Here is a 26123-nt window from a genome sequence, read left to right as displayed (position 1 = left end):
TCTTTTGGTGACTGAGTAATATTCCAGTATTCTGTTTTGTGTGGAATATTGGCATATGTATCCATTCATCTCTCAATGGATGTTTAGGTTGTTTCCATGTCGTGGCTATTGTAAATAGTGCCTCTGTGAGCACTGGAGTGCGTGTATCTTTTTGTTTCTTAATATGGGGTACAGTTTTAATCACTATCATTAAGAGCATGTCCCCCAAAAGTACAATGCCTGCATTCTTTCATTCTTTCCCATTACTTCCCTTTGTATAGTCACACTGGGTGTCCATACTGGCCATGATTTTATTATCTGATTATTACTTAGATACTAATACTGTGTGTTTGTGTATATGAACACACACATACTTACAATCTGAGCTTTTTAAGTTCTAGTTGAAGAGGACATTTACACTAAAACACCATGTATGTCTTAAACAGTTATCAACCTTTTGTAACTTTTCTCCTTAACCTATGCATTGCTGACTGGGAGTAAGAAACTGGCTGAATCTCTAATCCTTGTTACACTCTTAAAAGTACTCTGTAGAACTTTACTGTCCCACATGGCAGCCACTAGCCATATGTGGCTAATCAACCCTCAGAAGGTGGCTAGTTCTTATTGCAGTGTGCTCGAAGGTCAATCTAATCGCACTAGCACTAGGACCACAGCCTTGTCTAACTCAATGAAACTAAGCCATGCCCGTGGGGCAACCCAAGACAGGCGGGTCTTGGTGGAGAGATTTGACAGAATGTGGTCCACTGGAGAAGGGAATGGCAAACCACTTCAGAATTCTTGCCTTGAGAACCCCATGAACAGTATGAAAAGGCAAAATGATAGGATACTGAAAGAGAAACTCCCCAGGTAGTAGGTGCCCAGTATGCTACTGGAGGTCAGTGGAGAAATAACTCCAGAAAGAATGAAGGCATGGAGCCAAAGCAAAAAGAATACCCAGCTATGGATGTGACTGGTAATAGAAGCAAGGTCCGATGCTGTAAAGAGCAATATTGCATAGGAACCTGGAATGTCAGGTCCATGAATCAAGGCAAATTGGAAGTGGTCAAACGAGATGGCAAGAGTGAATGTCGACATTCTAGGAATCACTGAACTGAAATGGAATGCAACGGGTGAGAGTTTTGCCAAGAAAATGCACTGGTCATAACAAACACCCTCTTCCAACAACACAAGAGAAGACTCTATACATGGACATCACCAGTGGTCAACCCCAAAATCAGATTGATTATATTCTTTGCAGCCAAAGATGGAGAAGCTCTATACAGTCAGCAAAAACAAGACCAGGAGCTGACTGTGGCTCAGACCATGAACTTCTTATTGCAAAATTCAGACTTAAATTGAAGAAAGTAGGGAAAACCACTAGACCATTCAGGTATGACCTAAATCAAATCCCTTATGATTATACAGTGGAAGTGAGAAATAGATTTAAGGGCCTAGATCTGATAGATAGAGTGCCTGATGAACTATGGAATGAGGTTCGTGACATTGTACAGGAGACAGGAATCAAGACCATTCCCATGGAAAAGAAATTCAAAAAAGCAAAATGGCTGTCTGGGGAGACCTTACAAATAGCTGTGAAAAGAAGAGAAGCGAAAACCAAAGGAGAAAAGGAAAGATATAAACATCTGAATGCAGAGTTCCAAAGAATAGCAAGAAGAGATAAGAAAGCCTTCTTCAGCGATCAATGCAAAGAAATAGAGGAAAACAACAGAATGGGAAAGACTAGGGATCTCTTCAAGAAAATCAGAGTTACCAAGGGAACATTTCATGCAAAGATGAGCTCAATAAAGGACAGGAATGGTATGGACCTAACAGAAGCAGAAGATATTAAGAAGAGATGGCAAGAATACACAGAAGAACTGTACAAAAAAGATCTTCACGACCCAGATAATCACAATGGTGTGATCACTGACCTAGAGCCAGACATCCTGGAATGTGAAGTCAAGTGGGCCTTAGAAAGCATCACTATGAACAAAGCTAGTGGAGGTGATGGAATTCCAGTTGACCTATTCCAAATCCTGAAAGATGATGCTGTGAAAGTGCTGCACGCAATATGCCAGCAAATTTGGAAAACTCAGCAGTGGCCACAGGACTGGAAAAGGTCAGTTTTCATTCCAATCCCAAAGAAAGGCAATGCCAAAGAATGCTCAAACTACCGCACAATTGCACTCATCTCACATGCTAGTAAAGTAATGCTCAAAATTCTCCAAGCCAGGCTTCAGCAATATGTGAACCATGAACTTCCTGATGTTCAAGCCGGTTTTAGAAAAGGCAGAGGAACCAGAGATCAAATTGCCAACATCCACTGTATCATGGAAAAAGCAAGAGAGTTCCAGAAAAGCATCTATTTCTGCCTTATTGAGTATGCCAAAGCCTTTGACTGTGTGGATCACAAGAAACTGTGGAAAATCTCTTCAAGAGATGGGCATACCAGACCACCTGACCTGCCTCTTGAGAAATCTGTATGCAGGTCAGGAAGCAACAGTTAGAACTGGACATGGAACAACAGACTGGTTCCAAATAGGAAAAGGAGTTCATCAAGGCTGTATATTATCACCCTGTTTATTTAACTTATATGCAGAGTACATCGTGAGAAACGCTGGGCTGGAAGAAACACAAGCTGGAATCAAGATTGCTGGGAGAAATATCAATCACCTCAGATATGCAGATGACACCACCCTTATGGCAGAAAGTGAAGAGGAACTCAAAAGCCTCTTGATGAAAGTGAAAGAGGAGAGTGAAAAAGTTGGCTTAAAGCTCAACATTCAGAAAACGAATATCATGGCATCCGGTCCCACCACTTCACGGGAAATAGATGGGGAAACAATGGAAACAGTGTCAGACTTTATTTTTCTGGGCTCCAAAATCACTACAGATGGTGACTGCAACCATGAAATTAAAAGACGTTTACTCCTTGGAAGGAAAGTTATGACCAACCTAGATAGCATATTCAAAAGCAGAGACATTACTTTGCCAACAAAGGTTCGTCTAGTCAAGGCTATGGTTTTTCCTGTGGTCATGTATGGATGTGAGAGTTGGACTGTGAAGAAGGCTGAGTGCTGAAGAATTGATGCTTTTGAACTGTGGTGTTGGAGAAGGCTCTTGAGAGTCCCTTGGACTGCAAGGAGATCCAACCAGTCCATTCTGAAGGAGATCAGCCCTGGGATTTCTTTGGAAGGAATGATGCTAAAGCTGAAACTCCAGTACTTTGGCCACCTCATGTGAAGAGTTGACTCACTGGAAAAGACTCTGATGCTGGGAGGGATTGGGGGCAGGAGGAGAAGGGGACGACAGAGGATGAGATGGCTGGATGGCATCACTGACTCGATGGACGTGAGTCTGCGTGAACTCTGGGAGTTGGTGATGGACAGGGAGGCCTAGCGTGCTTCGATTCATGGGGTCGCAAAGAGTCGGACACGACTGAGCGGCTGATCTGATCCTATCTTATAAGATTAAAATACACACATGATTTGGGAGGTTTAATACAAGAAATTTCAAAATATCTCATTATTAACTTTTGTATTGATTGTATGTTGAAATTGCAGTATATTGATATGTTGGATTAAATACAATATATTTTAAAATTAACTTCATCAGTTACTTTTATTTTCTTCAATGTAGCCACCAGAAAATTTAAAATCACATATGTGGCCTATATTTGTAGTTCATTTTCTGTTTTTACTTGCTTACTTTTGAGGGTGCTTGTCTGCCGTTGAGCATATCATTTGGCTGTGATGCCTTGGGGAGAGAGTAAGAATGTGGACGAGGAATATATTCACTGATAACCACAGACCAGTGTCTAGCTCATATAATATTTAACTACACAGGAACCACTAGTTAAAAGACTGTAGATGACGCTTTTCAGTAGATTAATGAGTTCTTTGAAATGTGACTGTTATCTGTTTTAGAACTTTATTGCATACTTTTCCTCTTTTCAGGATTTTCCCAGAACTGAAAATTTAAGATAGTGTCATCCCTTTTAGAGCAGTGGGTAATTTTTCAGGATCATTGGGGAGAGATTTTAATGAAAACCATCTTTAAAATAGTATTTAGTATTTGAAAGAGTTTTAATCCTTAAAAAATTTTTTTAATAATATTACCTGGTGTGCCTAAATATAATAGCACTGGAAAAGACATATCAGTTTTGTTTTAATCAACAGATTTGTCAGGATAGCTTCAAGATTATTTTCTTGTTTTATTTGTTTTATAAAGAAAATTATATAATTAGAAACACCAAAGGTTGCCAAAGCAATAGGATATATTTTGGTATTATTTTTTTCCCTGGGGGGCTGGCACAGGGGCTGTTAGAAGTGGGAAAAGAGGAAGTAAAAAATTCTGCTGCAGCAGAAATTAACACAACTTTGTAAATCAACTATACTTTGATAAAATAAATTAAAAAAATGCTAGGAATCTCCTTTTCATATAATTAAAAGCATATAATTGAAGAGTCAGGTAGCCTAGATTGAGAACTCAGCTTTGCCTGCTGGCCAAGTGACCATGGGCAAGTTGCCTCGGTTTACTCCTCTGTAAAACTGAGGTAATAGGACTTACCTGGTGGCAGAGTGGATTAGAATCCACCTACCAGTGCAGGGGACACAAGTCTGATTCCTGGTCCAGGAAGATTCTACATGCCTTGAAGCAGCTATGCCCATACCCCACAACCACTGAAGCCCAAGCACCTAGAGTCTGTGCTCTGTAACAGGAGAAGCCACCACAGTGAGAAGCCCATGCACCAGAACGAAGGATGGACCCTGCGTGCCACAACCAGAGAAAGCCTGCGCGATGCAAGGAGCAGGGGAGGCCCAGTGCAGCCAAACATAAACAAATAAACTAATTTTACATTTGTGGTAATAATACTACTTACTAGAATTGGTATGAGAATTAAATGAGTTAATTCATGTAAAATAGATTAATGCTTGACATAATATTCACTCAACCGTGTTTCACTATATGGCTATGGGTAACTGCTCAGTCGTGTCCGACTCTGCAACCCCACAGACTGTATAGCCCAACAGGCTCTGCTGTCCATGGGATTTCTCAGGCAAGAGTACTAGAGTGGGTTGCAATTGCCTTCTCCAAATGTTTCACTATAGTAATACATTATTATTATTATAGTTGTCATTACTTTTATTAGATATCTTACATATGAATAGAAAATTAAATTTTCTAAGCTGTTTGTCACTCGTAACTTCATCCTTCTGACAATAGTGTGAGTATTTTCTTGGCCTCCAAAATCACAGCTGATGGTACCTGCAGCCATGAAATTAGAAGACGCTTGCTCCTTGGTAGAAAAGCTATAACAAACCTAGACAGCATATTAAAAAGCAGAGACATTACTTTACGAACAAAGGTCCATCTAGTCAAAGCTATGGTTTTTCCAGTAGTCATGTATGGACATGAGAGTTGGACCATTAGGAAAGCTGAATGCCAAAGAATTAATGCTTTTGAACTGTGGTGTTGGAGAAGACTCTTGAGAGTCCCTTGGACTGCAAGGAGATCCAACCAGTCCATCCTAAAGGAACTCAGTCCTGAATATTCAGTGGAAGGACTGATGCTGAAGCTGAAGCTCTAATACATTGGCCACCTGATGCAAAGAGCCAACTGATTGGAAAAGACCGTGATGCTGAGCAAGATTGAAGGCAGGAGGAAAAGGGGACGACAGAAGATGAGATGGTTGGATGGCATCACCGACTCAATGGACATGAGTTTGAGTGAACTCCGGGAGTCGGTAATAGACAGGAAGGCCTGGCACGCTGCAGTCCATGAGATCACAAAGAGTTGGATACAACTGACTGAACTGAAATGAAGATGGGTATTTTTTTATACCCTGTTTTCATGATAAAGTCACTTGAGCCCAGAAGAGGGTGAGGCACTTGCCCAAGGTCATGGAGGAATTTAGTGACAAAACTGGGATTCTCATCCAGGTCAATGGATTGATTACCAGTTTATCTTTCCCAATAGCCTGATAAGCAGGGCTTTTAAACCCCAGGGGAAGTTACACTGATTATACACTGAGGCTCTGAAACTCCCTAGTTACATTATGAGTTTTCTCTTTGAAATAAACTGCAGGAACAACTCACCAGTGATTGCTTGCAGAAGGCTTGGGGGTGTTTTTATTTTATGTAAAATCCCAACTCTAAATATTTCTCAGCAGAGGGTTATCTCTGCGTTAAAATGGTGGTGTCCTCAACACACTTAACTTTTTAAGACTCAACCCTATACATCTTTACTATGTAACTTTGTAAAATTTTGTAAAATGAGAACCATTATTATTTTCTCTGCTCCCCTAATAAGGATTTGGATCAACCGAGTTTATTTAGTTGTTTTCAGATATAGAATATGTAATCTCCTTTAACTTTATACTATTACAAGGAGAGAAAATATAGGAGTCAAAGATGGATTGAAGCCTAGCCCTGCAGAATAAGGATATTGGAATATATTTTGCAGGGCTATTGTAAGGATTAGAAGTAATATAATAAAGAGGCCAGCCCTTTGGAGGGGACCAGTGATGATTGTTAGAGATGCTGTCAAATTTTTACCTGTGTACAGGTGGAATTGTATTGTCTTCTACACCAAAAAACATGTGTGAAGAAATCACTAGGGGTTGGAAAATCAAAATGAACATAACCGTTCAATGCATGATGCTGGATGCTTGGGGCTGGTGCACTGGGACGACCCAGAGGGATGGTATGGGGAGGGAGGAGGGAGGAGGGTTCAGGATGGGGAACACATGTATAATTTTTTTTAATTAAAATTGAAAAAAAAAAAAAAGAAAAAAAAAAACAAAATGAACATAACCTAGAGCTTTACATATAAGAAAATATTTGGAAGAGTATGCAACAAAGTGCTATAAACATTTATCTCTTGGGGATAGAAAATTAAGTAGGTTTTTAAAATTACATTTTCTAACATACTGCAATTTATGTGTCTGCTTTTGTTGTAATAAACAATTGTTTTTAAGTTAAAAGAATCATCTGTATAATTTAATGGAGAGAGGCATGACAGTCACTCCAGTACTCTTGCCTGGAGAATCCCATGGACAGAGGAGCCTGGAGGGCTTTAGTCCATAGGGTTGCAGAGAGTCAGACATGACTGGAACAACTTAGAACATAGCACGTCTATTTTTAAAAAGCACGAAAGTAATTTTGCCATATTAACAGCTGTATTCACAAGATGGGTAATTTCCCTCCTTCTTTCTACTTTTATAATCTTGTAAAATGAGTACATTTTACATGAATGATGGAGAAAATAAAAGTAGATTTTTAATAGGCATGATCACCACCCCCTAAATGGAGTATACAGTGTGTTAGAACTCACAAAAATATGTATTCTTGAGAAACGTGTGAAGATGTTTTGTGACCAACAGTTGTAATAATATCAATAATCATAGGTACCATTTGTGGAGAGTTTTCTATGGGAAGCTTTTTTTCCCCATGCATTAGCTACTTTAATCTTCATCACAACCCTATGAAATTGGATTTAATTGAGAAATAAGATTATGTAAATTACCTAAGGTCAGGACTCAGAATTGAACTTGCCTTTCAAAGGAAAAACAAATCATAGTAGCATGATCCTAGTAACAGAGGAAATTTTCACTTATGCTCAGTGGGAGAAATAAAGCTTTCTGCCAAATTTATGACCAAGTTTATATTGGACCGACTCTTCTCAGCAGCTAACTGTCATGTGAACTTTACCATATACTAAATTTTTTTTCTTGATTTTCTCTTAATTGGGCAATTTGAGATTTTAGAGAAGTGGGTAGGATGTTGACTGAATATCTTTTACTTGATTTAAGCTTAAGGGAGAGCATTGCAGAACAAGGTTACAGATGTTAATGAAAGGAAAGGTTTGTTAAGTGAAAAAAGGTGGTGATACTGAGATCTGGATTTGTACAGAGATTCAAGTACAGAGGTTATGGGTGAGTAAATCTGCTCCTGTTGTAGTAGGTAATGAACTTGGCAGTAGTCTTCCTTTTAGCCTTTGGTTTCCAGAGTGATTAGAAAAAGATGGTTTTTGAAAGAAGTTTCATATGAGTATTCATAACCATTTCCCCATAACTCTTAAACTTTTCTTTTCCTTTAAGTATTCACTTCTCATGAGTTGTCTTACATACTGAACTTTTTAATTGGTTAACTTTGCCTTGTCTCTTAAGTGCGCTTACTCGTACACAGTATCTTTGGAAGTTTGATATTTAATTTGAAAAGTATTTCTGTGAGTTCTTTGCAGAGGGGGTAGGGTGCCCCAGTTTATTCATCTTTATATAAAAGCAACTAGCATGAGTCATATTGTTGGCATTTGATATGTTTTTTGTTGAACCAGTGGAGGGGTTCTTGTTTCAGTTCAAGGAGACTTCTCTAAGGGTTGGAGTTGCCCGACAGTAGCACAGACTGTTCTTGGGAAAGAGATAGTAAATTCTGGGCAGGCTTGGATTCGGGGGGAGTTTGATCACTAGACTCAGTGATTTCTAAGCTTATTGTACCTTTGAGATTCTGTAATTCTTCTTTTTGTCCAACACGTGTCCAAAGAGGAGAGAAACAAAATACAAATGGGAATTGCATATTGTCCACTAGAGCCGTTGATAGCAGTGATGGTTAATGGGATTTGTACCAGCACCGGGAGCAATTGTGCTTTTCTCTGATTCCCAGTGTCAGCATGGACAGTTCTCATCTTGAGAAACTGTTCCAATAAGATTAGACTTCAGACCATCTTCCAGATTTAGGCTGAGCCCCAGGAGAGAATTTTCTCAATTCCGAGAAAATGAGTATGAGAGTTTTAGAAGAAGTCCCACTTCACATCCAGGTTACAAAAAGCCAGGAAAAAATATTATTCACTAAATATGCCACCTTAAATGATTTTGATTGGTTTTCCATGTATCATTTACATTGTTGCCTCACTCATGAGGGCCCAAAAGTTATCATTAATCTGAATCTTGTTTCTCTTCAATTTCTGACAACTGGAGAAGGTATTAATTTTATCTACAAAGCTTAGAATTTCTGTCAGTGATCACAAAATGGTATTCCAGAGGCAAAATCTGGCACAAGGATGGATTTTCAGTGGTTTGGACAGAGTTTTGTTTTGTTTTCATTAGTTGCTGATATTCTAAAATTTGGTGATTTTACCCCCCAAATCAGATTTCTTGCTTCTCTCTAAAAAGGTCAGATTTGGCATATAACTGCATTAGGCATCCTATACAGCAGTCATTACCTGGAGTTTGGTGGCTGGATGAGATGTATTCCTGCTTAAGCAATCCTTATCTTTCCTTGGTGTTTACATACCCAGCTTGATTCACTCACTTATGGGACTGGTCTGGCCTCGAAGGTGATAAGTTTGTGACCCTTCCTCTATAAGTAATGCTCACGCACAGGTCTGAAGACTGTAAGGAGCTCTTATTTCAACCTCAGGAAGGGACTGCAGAATAATCTGAAGTGTTTCATTGGGTTTGGGCAGAGTGCTCTGCCTCTGGGAGGATCCCGGCCAGCCAACCCTGTAACCAGAGGGAAGAAGAAATAATGTATTCATCCTGTACTGGACTGCTGGCATTCGGGAGAGCCACAGGCTAGGCGACAGGGCCTGAAGTGCCCTGCAGACTGGGGCTGGTCTAAGCTAGGGTGACTTGGCACCTGTGCCGGAGACGGATCCAGTGGAGTGGCAGACGGCTCTGTGCCATGCATTCAGACAGCTTTCTGAATGCCGGCAGCCAAGAGAACATCAGCTGTGCCTGTGAGTAGTGTGTGTTCTCGCCAGAAACATCTAAACTTCAAAGGAAAATAAAATTGTACTGTGGGTCGATGCAGAAAGCTTATGGTCTTACTGAATCGGGCTCATGTTTACAGAGAAGGAAGATGGTGCAAAGAATTCTGAGGGACTCTACCAGCTTTTCAGGGTTTTCCATTAAATGTTATGTTCATCTGATTGTTCAGTAAACACATGTAAAATGCTTATCACCAGATGCTGTATCAGGGAGTCACAATGGGACTACAGAATAAAATGCAGCAAAGCTTGCATCATCTTCAGCTCTCTGCAGTGAGAGAAAGTGAAGTCGCTCAGTCGTGACTCTTCGACCCTATGGAGCCCACCAGGCTCCTCCATCCATGGGATTTTTCAGGCAAGAATACTGGAGTGGGTTGCCATTTCCTTCCCTCTGATATCAGCTCTCTGTAGCCTTGAGGCCAAAATTAGGATGGTGACAGTGGTAACAAGGGGCTTCCCAGGTGGAGCAGTGGCAAGGAATCCACTTGCCAAAGCAAGAGACTCAAGAGATGCAGGTTCGATCCCTGGGTCAGGAAATCCCTCTGGAGAAGGAAATGGCAACCCACTCCAGTATTCCTGCCTGGAAAATTCCATGGCGAGGAGCCTGGTGAGAGCTACAGTCCATGGGGTCACAGAGAGTTGGACACGACTGAGCGACTGAGCACACACACATTCATAACCAACTGTGATTTCACTTGGCTTTCTAAAAGGCTTAAAGGGGTGTGTTTGGGGGTGGGAGGGGATCTTACAAATCTGAGGCAACATATACTTTGGTTCTCATAAGGAAAGAATTTTGCTTTGTTTGACCTTGAAATTTTGTTCTTATGCTGGCCCACGACAGAATTCTGATATCTGGCATTATTAAAGGCAGATGTGCTCTTCAAAAATCTGACAGCGTGAAGACAGGCTTGAGGAGACCAAAGCCTCTCCAAGTTCCTCTGGTGCCCAAGTCTGATTTGTGAATCCAAAGGCCTTTGACACTTGTTTCATTTTCTTCACCTGCTCCCTTGCCTCCCTCACCTACCTTCCTCCTTTCTCTCTCTCTCTCTCTCTTTTTTTTAAACATTTTTTAATATGAACCATTTTGAAAGTCTTTATCAAATTGTCACAATATTGCTTTTATGTTTTGTTTTGTTTTTTGGCCTTAAGGCATGTGGGCTTCTAGCTCCCTGACCAGGGATCAAACCCACACCACCAGCATTGTATGAAGTCGTAACCAATTGGACCTCCAGGGCGGTCCCTCTTTGCTCCTCTCTTATCTCTCTTCTCTGCTTGATTCTTTTCTCTTTTGTTTTCTCAGTAAGCTGTTTCCCCTTATCCTTCTCCTACTCCTACCTGCTTTCTTTCCCTCAGCCCATCAGCCCATTGTCTTCTGTCTTCACCTTTTAGTACTTCCACTTCTTACCGAAACCCTGGGGAAACTTAACAGAGAGGGGGATACACAGTGTGAGCAAGGATCTGGGAAGGAAGTTTCAGTCAAAAGCAACATGTAGATTGTAGATGCGTGATGAGGGGGACGGTAGACAGAAACTAGCTGATCCTGGGTGTTGAAGGGAGCAGGATTACTATTTCTCAGTAATGCGCTCAGAGCTGTTCGTGCATCTGATCTTGTTTAAAAATGAATCTCTTCCAGGTTAGAGCAGCTAAGAAAGAGTGGATGTGGCAGAGGCAGTAAAGCTAATACTGTGTTTGAAATCCTGTAAAGAGCTTATAATAGGGCTTCCTGGTGGCTCAGGTGGTAAAGAACCCACCTGTCAATGCAGGAGACACAGGTTTGATCCCTGGGTTGGGAAGATGCCCTGGAGAAGGAAATGGCAACCTGCTCCAGTATTCTTGTCTGGAAAATTCCATAGACAGAGGAGCCTGGTGAGCTACAGTCCATAGGATTGCAGAGAGTCAGACACGGCTGAGCACACATGCATGGCCAAGTGCTTATAGAGAGGTGTAAGATGAGAAATGGCAACCCACTCCAGTGTTCTTGCCTGGAGAACCCCAGGGACGGGGGAGACTGGTGGACTGCTGTCTATGGGGTCGCACAGAGTCAGGCATGACTGAAGCGACTTAGCGGCAGCAGCAGCAGGATGAGAAAATGCTAGCATTTTTACCTTTTTAGACTGCTGCTTTGTAAAGATTCAGTGATACAGTATCTTTTACAAGGTATACTTTTCAAAGTAAATTGCAAGACAGTGGACCACAGAGTTTGTAAGAAAGGTAAAATATAGGTGTTTTAAATATTTTAAACTACTTGCTTTAGGCTGCACTGATTTTGGCTGCAGTGAGTCTTCACTGCTGCGTGCAGGTTACTCGCTGGTTGCGGTGTGCGGGCTTCTCATTGCGGTGGCTTCTCTTGTTGCCGAGCACAGGCTCTAGGGCACATGGGCTTCAGCAGTTGTGACAGGTGGGCTCAGTAGTTGTGGTGAACAGGCACAGTTGCCCCAAGGCATCTTCCTGGACCACACATCTAATCTGTATCCCCTGCATTGGTCCTTCTTAACCACAGGAGCACCAGGGAAGTCCATTTTAAACTACTTTAATTCAGAATTAGATATAAGTCCAGTTATAGTGAAATGAAAGGCAATCTCATCACCTTATGGTACTTATAAATCCTTCCATTCCATATCCTCAGTATTCTACTAAATGCAGCTGATACTATCTTCTCTTATCTAAATTAGTATTAAACACTTAAAAAAAGCTTGTCAAATATTTGGCAGGAAATGTTTTCCGATAATCAGTTATATTTTTACAGCTATCTTTTCTAAATGTGATTAATATGCATTTTTTCTTTTTATAAATTATACAATGGACTTAAAATATTAGTTTAGATGTACAACAGTGATTCGATATTTTTATGCATTACCAAAAAATCACCACAGTAGATAAGTCTAGTACCCGTCTGTCACCATACAAAGTTATTATAGTATTATTGACATGTTCACTGTGCTGTACATTACATTCCCAGGTGGGAGGGGAGGATATGCACTTGTTTTTAACTTGTTAAATAAATAAATTGAAGCATTCTCAATAATGAGAGCTGAGTAAAGATAACACTCCATATCATTATAGAATATTTACTTTTAAATCCCCTAATAATTGGTCCAGCCCCTGTCTACCTTATGACCCTGAAGTATGTAACAAACTGCCATTCTGGTAAACTCCCTGAACTCTCCAGATAGTCATACCCTGGGGCCTTTGCATAGGCTACTCCTTTTACCCATAATACCCTTCTCACACACATCCTCAACTGACATCCTTCTACTTAGCTACTGTACTGGCTCCTGTGTCATATCAGAGCCTTCCCTGATTGACCTGGGAAGAACTTACTGTTCCTGCCTCTGTCCTCTCAGCACTCTCTTCATGCTTCCATTGCAGGATTTACAATACTGCCCTGGCTTCCCAGGTGACACAGTGATAAAGAATCCACCTGCCAGTGCAGGAGATAGAGAGATATGGGTTCAGTCTCTGGGTTGGGAAGATCTCCTAGAGAAATACATGGCAACCCACTCCAGTATTCCTGCCTGGAGAATCCCATGGACAGAGGAGCCTGGCAGGCTACAGGCCATAAGGTGCAGTATATGCTAAGTCACTTCAGTCGTGTTTGACTCTTTGCAGCTCCATGGATTATAGCCCACCAAGCTCCTCTGTCCATGTGATTTTCCAGGCAAGAATACTGGAGTGGGTTGCCATGCCCTCCTCCAGGGGATCTTGCTGACCCAGGGACTGAACCCGCATCTTTTATGTCTCCTGCACTGGCAGGTGGGTTCTTTACCACTAGCACCACCTGGGAAGCCCCAGCACACACACACATAAAAGAAACATTAAAAAACAAGTTATTTTTACATGTCTGTAGACCAGGAGCTACCTTGGGAGGCCTTGGGGGCAAAAAGCAATGGGTTTATCTTTCTTTCTTCAGGGCACAGCATCTGAAAGTTACTCAGTGTTTGTCAGATGAGAAATGCAAGCATTTTTGTAATCCTTTGCCGGTTGAGCAGACAATGAGAGAATGTTGTTGAATCAGTTTCTGCAGATTATGTGGGTAAAGGTTGAATGTTTGTACAGGACCAAAAATAACTTTTACTATAGGATTTGGCTTTTATAAGAGGATAAAATAGAAGAATATTATGATTATACATAGGTTTTTCTCTCAAATTGGACATTTTCTTTGATATTTTGAAGGATGAAATGAAGAGGATTTTTGTTTATTTAGCTGTGCCTCTCAGCTTAAGGGTCTTAATTCCCTGATCAGGGATCAAACCTGTGCTCCCTGCAATGGAAACAGAGTCCTAACCACTGGACCACCAAGGACATCCCAAGAAGGGAATGATTAGTTCTGCCATTTCAACAAGCTGACTGATGTTCAGTATTTGCTTAGGCCTGAAAAACCTTAAAAGATGTGCACATATATAAAATATATGCTGTGTGTGCTCAGTTAGTAAGTCATATCCAACTCTTTGCGATCCCATGGACTATGTATAACCCATCAGGCTCCTCTGTCCGTGGGATTTTTCCAGGCAAGAATACTAGTGTGGGTTGCCATGTCCTCCTCCAGGAGATCTCCCCTACCCAGGGATTGAACCCACATCTACTGCATTGGCAGGTGGATTCTTTACCACTGAGCCACTTGGGAAGCCCAAGTGTCGGGTGTCAGGAGTGTGTGTATATATAGTATAGCGATAAGATTTTTTTTAATGCCATCTCTTTTAAGAATTTTGTAGGCTAGGGTTGAAAGATATTTATTCTGTAATCCAGAATTGTGACCTCCAGCTGTGAAATGAATGTTAAGGAAGCCCAAGTAACCAGGCTACTTTCTGGTTTCCTTGTGTCAGCTCCTGAATCAGAGTTCAGGTGGTTCACTTGGAGCCAGAGGTTATTGACTATGAAGTTGCTGATAGCAATCCCATCAAAGTCTCTAATAGAAGTCTAAGGAAACTTAAATGAAATGATTAGTGTTTCCTTCGTTATTTTCCTAGATGAAGGTGTTCTCTTACAGTGGAAATAGACACATAAAAGATCTCTTTAATCGAGAGATGTTTAAAACGTGATTTTCAGTAGATTTAACTGGAGTTTTTTCTACTGTTGACTGAGTAGAGCATTGTTTATGGAGGAAACCTTGTAGGGCTGGATACCAGCAGGGCCACGTGGAGCAAAGAATGAAGAGGTACCGTGGCATGGGTGGAGGGTTGCAGAGAGAGGAGACAGGAAACCCATTTCATGAATTAGCAGAATTTGAGTCCTACATCCAAATGTGTAGAATGAAGCATTTTAGAAACTAACTATCTTTACAGAAGCAAACATTCATCAGAGATAGTTATTGAGAATCTATTATGTGCTGTATGGAAATTTAGAGACATGATATTGGTAATCAGATTAATAATCTGTATAGTTCAAAATTCTACAGTAATTGGAACATAATAGCAGTAACAATAATGATTTAAAACAAAAGTAATTGACTTAAATACATAATTTCCCATAAAACCAGGACATTTAGAAGTACTAGAGAATTAGCGTTGGCTGCTGAGCTAGTTTTTGTAAAACATTAGGTTTTTAAATATCAATGATAGACATGAAATTTTTGTTGCTTTTCTAAATGATGCTGTAGACATTTTGCACTTAAACTTTGATGCATTAATAGTTATATACAGCATCTGTATACATTCTATAAATTATCACTAAGGCTTGGCCTGGATCACTTGGACTTGCTTTGTATAATTGCACATTGTGTGTAACTGTGGAATGTTATAAATTTGCATCATGAACTTTGGAGTTAGACAAGCCTGAATGGGAATCTAAGCTCTAGTACTTATTCATTGTATGACTTTGGACAAAGTACTTAATCTCTTGCTTTGATTTCTTCATGTATGGAATGGAAGCATTACATAATGGGATTGCTGTGAGAATTAAATGAGCTAAACTACATCAAGTACTTATCACAGGATCTGGAACATAGTAAGAATTCAGTAAATAGTCTCGTGTTCAATGTAAATGGTAAATTGCTTGGGAAGTTAAAGTGTGTTCTAGTAGATGCTTTAAAATTGTAATTACTGTTTGGGAAATAACCTTAATTTTAAAAAGACTCAATTTGCGATTAATTCTGTACAAAAGATTTAAACTAGTTAAAAGTTTTTCATTCTTCAAACTTAGTTAGAGAAAAACATATGTGGAACATGTTTATGCCATGAGACTTCATGTTGAATTATTTCAGCAAAGAAAGTCACCGTTTAAAGAATGCCTTGAACTTTTGTCAGTGACACAGCCATTCCAAAATGTAAATCTCTGGACTCTACAGATCAGTGATTTCCATACACTGTCTTTTTCTGGTAATAAAAATCAATCTACTAATATGGTTTTAAATGTCCTTGCTTAATTATGGGGAAGTTAATGAAGTTCTGCCTCTTGCGCATTCTAAATAAAAGCACTAAATTGAATCATTCAGATCTGTACTTCCTTAAACTGGCCTTTCCAACAATGTAGTTAAACTGCAATAATTGACCACCTGAATTTATTGGCTTTCATCCTGGCTAGCTCTCATCTGAAAAAAAAAAAATAAGTGCAAATTTGGTTTCTATACTTTACACTAAAATGTTATCTGGGCCAGAATATAATATTTGGCTGTCAAAAGTTATGAAAACTTTTGTAGTGAGCTTATTCTGAGATAATACTGATTAGATTGATTGCCTTCGCTCAGTCGTGTCCGACTCTTTGCGACCCCGTGGACTGTAGCCTACCAGGCTCCTCTGTCCATGGGATTTTCCAGGCAATAGTACTGGAGTGGATTGCCATTTCCTTCTCCAGGGGATCTTCCTCACCCAGGGATCAAACCCAGGTCTCCCACATTGTAGACAGACGCTTTACCATCTGAGCCACCAGGGAAGTCCTGATAATACTGAGGTAAATGTCATTTCAAATGAAGATATTATTATGAGAACTTAGAAAAATAAACACAGTCTGTAAGTGTAGGAAATTCATATCCATGCAGTGAGGATTAACTGCGCTGAGAGGACACTTTCTTATTTTGTTTCTAAAGGATTCATTATAACTCTCCTCCCCGCCCCCCCCACAACCCAGATATTCAAATTATCTCTTGGCGCACTAGGAGGAAGCCATGCTTTGAGTTTAGAATGGAAGCAACCCAATTTCATATGTTGTCTGTGCTATTTATTTTGCTTAAGTAGTTGGTGATTTCACAAGTCAGAAGTAGAAAAGACTTTGTTGTTCTTGGTCAGTTGTCCAGTTGTGCTCGACTCTTGGCAGCCCCATGGGCTACAGCATGCCAGGCTTCCCTGTCCTTCACCGTCTCCTGGAGCTTGCTCAAACTCATGACCATTGACTCAGTGATGCCACCCAACCGTCTCGTCCTCTGTCATCCCCTTCTCCGCCTGCCTTCAATCTTGCCTAGCATCAGGGTCTTTTCCTGATGCCAGAAATAGACTTTAGGGAGTTATGTATTTCATGAAGCAGTAACCTGAAAGAGTCTATTTGATCCAACCACCCTAAGCTTCCTTCTTCAGAATGTTACTCTTCTGGGCCAGGGTATCAAGAATTATTATTTTTAGTTGATTTATTTAAGGAACTACTTTTCATTCTGCCAGGTTTCCAGAGCCTTCCATATGTTACATATCCTTTAAAGTCAGTGTGGGGCCAACCGCTGAAGCTGTCACTACTGACTCCAGTTGCCTGTAGTCTTTTCTGAAAGTCCTTTAGTGTGAATAATTGACACCATCAAATCTAGAACCTAAATTTTTTTCTTTTCTCAGTCCACATTACATGATAATTGGCCGTTACAGTGTTTGACATGATGAAGAAGTCTTTGTATATCTCATCTCATTGAAGCCTTCCATTGCCTTTGGGAGGGGAATATAGCAGTTATGATCAGTGATCATTTTGCAGTTGAGGAAATATAAGTTCCACAGAGATGATTACTATTCCAAGGTCGTATTTCTGTAACTGGAACCAGTGTCCTGATACTCTGTATTCTAGCCCATATTTGCCTTGTGTATAAATCTTAGCTTCCGATCAAGTCAGCCAACTCTTCAAAGACCTTTTCTGACTCCACTTACAGAACTTTTCAGATTCCACTTATCAGAAACTTCATCACTAGAGAATTGCCCTATAGATGAGCTACATTTCCAATTTTAAATGTTCTTTAACAGTCACGTTAAAAAAACAGGTGACATTAATTTTAATATCTTTATAACTGAGTATGTCTAAAATGCTTAATTGTAGCATTAATATAAAAATATTAATAAGATGCTTTTATGTTCTTTTTTTCCACACACACTAGGATTTTGAAATCCTCTGTGTATTTTACACTTGCACATCTCAGTTTGGACCAGCTACATTTCAAGTGCTCAGTGTGACACATGGCTGCATTGGACAGCACAGCTCTAAAGGTTTTTCTCCAGTGTGGTTGACAATCAGCTTCTCCTCTCTGATAACAGATGACAGGGAAATACTCATTACTTCCACACCAGATGACGGAAATGGGTGATTCATAACTAATTAAAATAATAAGCTTAGGCATAGAAAAATATGGATACCATTCATTCTTGTGAGGGTTTTTGTCAGTGGTGGTGGTTTGTTTTGCCCAATAATTCATAATTCAAATGAAGACCCCTATTCGATCCCTGAGTCAGGAAGATCCTCTGGAGGAGGGCATGGCAACCCACTCCAGTATTCTTGCCTAGAGAATCTCATTGACAGAGGAGCCTGGCAGGCTGCAGTGATACAGAATTTTGGGTTTCCCGGGTAGCACTAATGGTAAAGAACCCACCTGCCAATGCAGGAGACGTAAGAGACACGGATTCAGTCTCTGGGTTGGGAAGATCCCTTGGAGGAGGGCATGGCAACCTACTACAGTATTCTTGCCTGAGAATCCCATGGACACAAGAGCCTGGCAGGCCACAGTCCATGGGGTCACAAAGAGTGGGACACGACTAAGTGGGACACACACGCACACACACACCCACGTAGCTTAGAAAAGAAACTATGTCATAAATAGTTTGAAAATATTTCAATGCTGCTGCTGCTGCTGCTAAGTCGCTTCAGTCGTGTCCGACTCTGTGCAACCCCGTAGACGGAAGCCCACCAGGCTCCCCCATCCCTGGGATTTCCCAGGCAAGAGTACTAGAGTGGGTTGCCATTTCTTCCTCCAACGCATGAAAGTGAAAATTGAACGTGAAGTCACTCAGTCATGTCCGACTCCTAGCGACCCCATGGACTGCAGCCTACCAGGCTCCTCCATCCATGGGATTTTCCAGGCAAGAGTACTGGAGTGGGGTGCCATTGCCTTCTCTGAAATATTTCAGTAGTATGAAAATATTTCATATTTATCAGATATTTAGCCTTTGTTTCATTTATTCATTTATGCGTGCTATTTTCTGAAATGCAAATCGGACTATGTGTCTTCCTTGTTCAGAATTGTTCAGTTCCTCCCCACTGGTGTTTCCTAAGGTTGCCCAGTGATAAGATTCACCCTGGGTACTTGGATATCCTCTGTTCCTGGTCCTGTCAGACCAAAAGAATCAGATAGGTATTTTTAGTAAGCTCGCCTGGTGGCTCTTACCATCAGGCCAGTTGGGAAAACTGGCCTAAAAGATAAAATTTTACTCCTTAGCCTACCATGTGGGGTCCTTTCTGACCTAGCCTGTGACTAGGCCTGCTACCAAGTAGAGTTAGATTGTAGCGCAGAGAAGTAGTTGGCCAGGTTCTCTTCACGCCTGTGCGTAAGCTTCGTTCAGCCTGGGATGCCCTTCCCCTCTGTCTGCCAGCCTACTGCCAAGGTAGCCTCAGGACCACCTCCTCAGTGCTGGCCTGTTTGCCGGGGCGCACACACTTCCTCCCCACACTTTACATTGCTCCTTGACGTTGGTGACTCGAAGCCCTGGAGGTCACTCACTCTCACCATCTGTTGGCCTGGGCTGTCTCCTCACTGAGAATGGGGCTTGTCCTTTGTAGTCTGTTAGTTCAGTTCAGTTCAGTTCAGTCGCTCAGTCGTGTCCGACTCTTTGCGACCCCATGAATCGCAGCGCGCCAGGCCTCCCTGTCCATCACCAACTCCCGGAGTTCACTCAGACTCAACTTCCATCGAGTCAGTGATGCCATCCAGCCATTCATCCTCTGTCATCCCCTTCTCCTCCTGCCCCCAATCCCTCCCAGCATCAGAGTCTTTTCCAATGAGTCAAAGGGAATCTGGCACACGGTAATAGTCAATAAATATTTTTCTCATGAAAGCCTGATGATACCAGTAATAATAACATCTCCATCTGTTTCATAGTGATTTGCAGATTGCAGCATGCTTTTCGCTTGCATCGTCTAAGTCTCACCACAATCTCGTGAGGTGGAACTCCTATTTTTCAAGATGTTAAGCAGCTTGGCCCATGTCACGTGACTTGTAATAAGTGACACGGTAACGCCAATACAGGTCCACAAGGTGCAGGGTGCAAAAGAAGCTTAAATCTTGGGTTCAGATTTCTAGTGAGGAAATGGCCTTTGCTTATTCACACATACACACAAAATAAAGTTCACATGGATCTTTTGCTCCAAATTTCTAGCTTTTTTAGGCTTTTCAGCATTATTTCACGAGTTTGTACCTAGTGTTCAGCTAAGCAGTAGCTGCTAGGTTGTATACATATTCACGTGACTATGTGAAAAATTAAGGGAACCAGTTAGAATCTCATTGGGTTCTTCTCTTTCAAGACATTCCAGGGGTTCTCATCTATCATTTGGGGAAGTTCCTTATATCCTTTGGATAAATGTACTGATAAATTTACACACGATATGTATTTTGTTGACATTATAAGGAAGATCTGACCAAAGGACACTATGAAATAATTGAGATGGTTTGTGATGCTTTAGAAGTGTTACTGTGTTTTTATTTTTTGCCGTATGATCACAAGTTTCACACCCAGTCTATCAGTTTTATGTCCTAGTCCTAATCAGTCAGTAACATATTAGCAAAACAGCCCAGTCTGGCCTCAATCTTTCCATGAAATATGCATCATACTTTGTGGTCTCACACAAATTTATTTTAAGTGTTAGGACTTCCCTTTATCAGGGCAATAGCAAGAAATGCCTCTGTTTCCTCCTTTCCTAGGCAGTTCCATTTTATTTGGTAAGTGTTAGTCAGCAGATTTTTATAGCTAAGAGAGGAACTATTTCAACCTTTTTTTTTTTTTCCAAACTGAGTAGTTTGAAAGCATCATCTTTTTGTGTATTATTCTTATTGGCTTACTGATGTTGATTCATTCTGTGGTGATGTGCTAGTAGAACAGGAATGAAATAACAGTCATTAAAAAAACAAAAGTAAATTTTAGCTCCGTTAAAATGGCCATTATTAGTATTTAGTAGGTCCTGCCCTAGATTTAAATAATGGCTGCTTGGAGACTCCTCTGAGGTGGCCTTTTTCTGCCTGAAAGAGTTTGTACTGTTCTGTGCAGCTGTCTGGGAGTCATGGTGATAAAGCTCTCAGTGTTGTATTAGGTTAATCTTTTCTGTACCATTCTGGATCATAGATAAGTTGAGATGAAGTGAAAATACTGAAGCAAGAGTCGTTTTATGAAGACATCATTTTAACGTGCTTGCCCCATGTTGTCTAATTTGATAAACCACTAAAAAGTCCTAGGTGTGAAAATAGGAGTCATCTTGTTGTTACTGCTGTTATCGTTCTCAGAGATGTCTCAACCATAATTTCATGGAGTTGTGATATGGCAGTCTCTTTTTTAATGTAACAGCTGTATTGAGCTATGTCTTATTTCATTCAGTATATCCATTTAGAGTGTACAATTGCTTTTTAGTATATTCACTGTTTTGTAACTGTCACTACAGTCACTTTTACAACATTTTCATCACCCCCCCCAAAAAAAAAAATCCTGCACCCCTTAGCCATCACTTCCCATTTCCTCCAGCACCTCCAGCTCTCTAGTCAACGATTAATCTACTTCCGTTTCTATGGAGTAGTCTCTTTTGGACATTTCACATTAATGTAATCACACTTTCCATTTGTGACTAGTTTTGTTCACTAAGCTTATATTTTCAGTGCAAGCATGAATCTTTACTTCATTCCTGTTTATGAATGAATAACACCCCAGTTTGCAGCCATACCTCATTTTATTTTTCTGTTCCACTGAAGGACATTTAGGTTATTTCCACGTTTCAGCTGTTATGAGTCATACTGCCACAACCGTTTGTCTATACATTTTTGTGTGGAAATGTGTTTTCTCTTGGGTATATATGTAGGAGGAGATTTGCTCAGTCTATGTCAAACATTGAGGAACTGCCAGATTTGTTCCCAAATGGCTGTACGATTTTACGTTTCTACCAGCAATGTGTGAGGGTTCCAGCTTCTCCAACCCCCACCGGCACTTGTGGTGTCTTTGATGATTGCCATCTTAGTGAGTGTGAAGTCATATCTCATCGTGCTTTTGATTCGCATCTTCCTGATGGCGATTGACTTTGAATCCCGTTTCGTGTGCTGTTAGCCATTTGTATATCCTCTTTTGGGTAATGTCTATTGAGATCTGGTGCCCATTTTTAAATTGGATTATTTCTGTTTTTATTATTGAGTTCTAAGAGTTACTATATATTCTATATACAAGTTAGTTATTTGGTGGTGGTGGTGGTGTAGTCACTGGTGTGTGACTTTGTGACCCATTGGATTGTAGCCTGTCAGACTCCTCTGTCCATCAGATTTCCCAGGCAAGAATAATGGAGCGGCATTGCCATTTGCTTCTCCAGGGGGTCTTCCTGACCCAAGGATCAAATTTGGATCTCCTGCATTGCAGGTGGATTCTTTACCAACTGAGCCACCAGGAAAGCCCTTTCTTATTAAGTATATGATTTGCAAACATTTTCTCCCATTCTCTGTAGTTATAGCTGTCTGTCTTAAAACCTTCTTATTCTTAAGGGTGTGACATCTTCTAGGCTCTTTTACCATCTGAGTCAGCTCCTCTTTCCATTCCTTTATTATGAGCGCTGAGCACGGTATATTGATACTCTCATTTTAGGATTTCCTTCTCTACCCAAAGAAGCTGCATCAAACACGTTTTTGTAATTCCAGGGTCCAGCCTAGGACCCTGCCTTACACAAAATAGGAGCTCAGTAAAAGCTTGGTCAACTATAATAAATTAACATGAGGCTTGGACCTGAGGGGGAAAAATCCAGTCAGTACTAATTCAAGAAAGCTAATAGCCACTTGTGCTCTCATCACAGGATTGGTACAGTGTAGGGCTTCCCTGGTAGCTTGGACTGCAAAGAATCTATCTGCCTGCAATGCACGAGACCCAGGGTTTGACCCCTGGGTCAGAAAGATGCCCTGGAGAAGGAAATGGCTACCCACTCCACTATTCTTGCCTGGAGAATTCCACGAACAGAGGAGCCTGGCAGGCTAAAGTCCATGGGGTTGCAGAGAGTCAGACTCGACTGAGCGACTAATACTTCACTTCAGGCCCCAGTGCTCCACAGGCGTCTTTGATCTGTTCTAATCAGTGAACTAAGATTAATATGACCAGCATTTGTTTTATTCATTTGTTTAAAAATCTTTAAAATATGGTGCTGTACTCAGTGAGCTCAAATCTGATAAAGTCATGTTAATAGAGGCACAGCATATATGCAGGAAGGTGACCTGCTGAATTGTGCTGCTTAACAACTCTGATGTGATATGAGGTATCCAAAGGTTTTCCCTTCCTAAATGGAGAGTTCTTATGTTAGTACTTATATCATGATTTTTTTCCCTTTGTGACCTTTTCCTCATTTGTCAAACTTTTCTAAATTAAAAGTAATCAGTCATGTTCTTCTTCTCTAATTTTTGGCACATACTTTTTCTCTAGTTTCTGTCCTTCCAGTTTTTTGGTATTGAAAATGTTGCCAGTGTACTATAGTGACCAGAAAATGACAGATAATGTAAAGCAACTGTTACTCCCTGCAAAATGAGGTTGGGATTTTAACTGTTTAAAATAGGATCGTCCTTCTCAAAATTCCCTTACTCTTGATTTTAAACCCTGAAGGAAACAAACAAGAGAAAAATCTAAGAATGAGATCCAAGAAGGAAGCCCGTGTAATTTTTGTGTGCTTCTGGTGAGATTCGTACTCTCACCTACTTTTATTTCTTTTTTGGCACCAAGACAGCTTTAAAAAACAAAACAGAACTAGTTGACAGCTTAAGATGATTGATTTTTTTTTCAGCTAGCACAGCAAGATGAGCTAAAATTACTTCATCATAAAAGACTTGCTAGGATTCTTGAATGAGAAATACCCCTCCCTTGATTTTTTTTCTTTATGAAATAAAACTAGGTCTGTATTTGTGGAGGAAAGAGTTTAGCAGACATGCTGATTATAATACTGTATTGAAAAACACTTTTCTTTGATTGACTAAAATTCAGCTGCTGTTTGTGGTAGTTAAAAACCTGTAATCTGTCTTCATTTTGGTGTTCACCACACTTCTGTGAGATGAGTAACAGAGTCCCCCAATCTCCAAGTGGAAAAACCAAGAGAGGACACTTGAGAAATGCTTTCCTATCTTCTCCTGGGACTCCTCCAAAACCGGGCTGCTGGGACATGACCTGATTGAGAGCTGAGAACTTGTTTCATAGTTACTGTATCTTTTTTGCCAGGATAGCACCCCACTCCAGTACTCTTGCCTGGAAAATCCCATGGATGGAGGAGCCTGGAAGGCTGCAGTCCATGGGTCACTGAGGGTCGGACATGACTGAGCGACTTCACTTTTACTTTTCACTTTCATGCATTGGAGAAGGAAATGGCAACCCACTCCAGTGTTATTGCCTGGAGAATCCCAGGGACGGGGAAGCCTGGTGGGCTGCCATCTATGGGGTCGCACAGAGTCAGACACGACTGAAGTGACTTAGCAGCAGCAGGATCATAGTTGCTGTATCTTCTTTGCCAGGATATTGGCCTGGCACACTACGCTCTTAAAACATGTTGCATGGATGAAAGTCAGGCAGAAGCATTCAATCAAGATTAATCTGATGGACAGACCTGGGTTAGAGCTCCTGAGGGTGCTCCTTTCTAGCTGAAGTCTCTAGATGAAGGATGTTATCTCATTAAACCTCAGTTTCTTCTTTGCAAAATTAGGATAATATTAGTACCTACTTCAGTAGAGTGTAGAACAGCAAGTATTCAATTATTATTAGCTATTATGAAGTTGAGTAAATTTCCTGACTCCTCATTCAGAACTGGATTGCCCTGCTGTTAATGACCCTGATTACACGTGGTCAAGTATGTGGGTATGTATTGTCAGCTCAGTTACTGAAGAGTAGGATGCAATTGAGGAGGTGTTATTTGGACACGATTTCTACTAAATCCACTGAGTTAGATTCAGCCCTTACTTTTAGGGAATATGCACTGACACTGGGAAAGATGAAATAAAGTTTTCCAGTGTGAATATTCTTGTCTTTGGAGGTTAGCCCTGAGTCTCAGAACAAAAACAAGTCAGTAGTTATTAGTTACTGTATCTCCTTTTCCAAAACACACATGGTTCATTGTTACAGTCATTTGCAGATAGTTTTGCATGACACATTTTTGCTTTTGTGTTTCTACTAAATCACTACATGACTAACGTTCATGTTCCTAATATGTTAAAATTGTCAAAGGATTCTTTTCAGGATTATATATGTGATAAAGCTTAGTTAGTTGGGACAATGTGGAAAATGTGAAAAGCCCAATTGAAGAACTCTTGATCTTGTGATCAAAATAATAAAGCAGAATCCAGGGATTACCCCATAATGAGTAGATTATTTGGATGTAGAAAGAAATTATTTTTAGGCGTGGCACTCCTATAAACCCTACAGCTATGTGTTTTACAAACTAGAAATTTATGCACTAAATAAAAATTACCAGATGTCAGTGTTTGTATGTGCCAGCTGGCAAAGAAGTTGAGAAGGTTCAGAATTCTGGAAGAAATGGTGCTCACTTCTCTGCCATTCAAACTCAAAAAAGATAGTTGAGGTAAAACGCTATTTAAAAAACGACAGTGTCCTCAGCTACCCAAAGATGTCATATGTTACAAATTGTTATCTGAAAGCCTTTACTTTTTCCCCCTCATGACTCCGTGCATGTTTGTGGTGTTGCAAATGTAATCCATGTTTCTAATCTATTACATTCTTTCCTGAGGCTTAGCTCATTCTTTTAAAGGGTCAGCAGATATCTCTCTTTTTTTTAAGTTTTTTTATTTTGTATTGGGATATAGACGATTAACGGGCTTCCCCAGTGACTCAGACTGTAAAGAATCCGCCTGCAATGCAGGAGTCCTGGGTTCAATCCCAGTGTTGGGAAGATCTCCTGGAGGAGGGCATGACAGCCCACTCCAGTATTCTTGCCTGGGAAATTCCATGGACAGAGGAGCCTGGCAGGCTACAGTCCCTAGGGTT

The 26123-nt window shown here is 40.6% G+C and overlaps 1 protein-coding gene across 3 annotated transcripts in view; it reads left to right on the top strand.

Moving 5' to 3' along the window:
• The window catches only part of SRGAP1 (SLIT-ROBO Rho GTPase activating protein 1), a 312480-nt gene that overhangs the window by 125889 nt on the left and 160468 nt on the right, over positions 1–26123 (top strand). Inside the window, exon 1 of one of the 3 annotated variants that reach the window (XM_070789362.1) lies at positions 7773–7915. The exons of the other annotated variants lie outside the window; for them this stretch is intronic. Within the exon in view, the coding sequence (XP_070645463.1) occupies positions 7912–7915 (4 nt within the window). The 5' untranslated portion in view covers positions 7773–7911. Of the gene's footprint in view, positions 1–7772; positions 7916–26123 lie in introns of those variants that run through there. 3 annotated transcript variants of the gene reach the window in all.

Source organism: Bos indicus, chromosome 5 (genome assembly GCF_029378745.1).
Source record: "Bos indicus isolate NIAB-ARS_2022 breed Sahiwal x Tharparkar chromosome 5, NIAB-ARS_B.indTharparkar_mat_pri_1.0, whole genome shotgun sequence".
NCBI lineage: Eukaryota > Metazoa > Chordata > Mammalia > Artiodactyla > Bovidae > Bos > Bos indicus.
The sequence above is the reverse complement of the archived record's forward strand: the minus strand, read 5'-3'. Positions and strand labels throughout refer to the sequence as shown.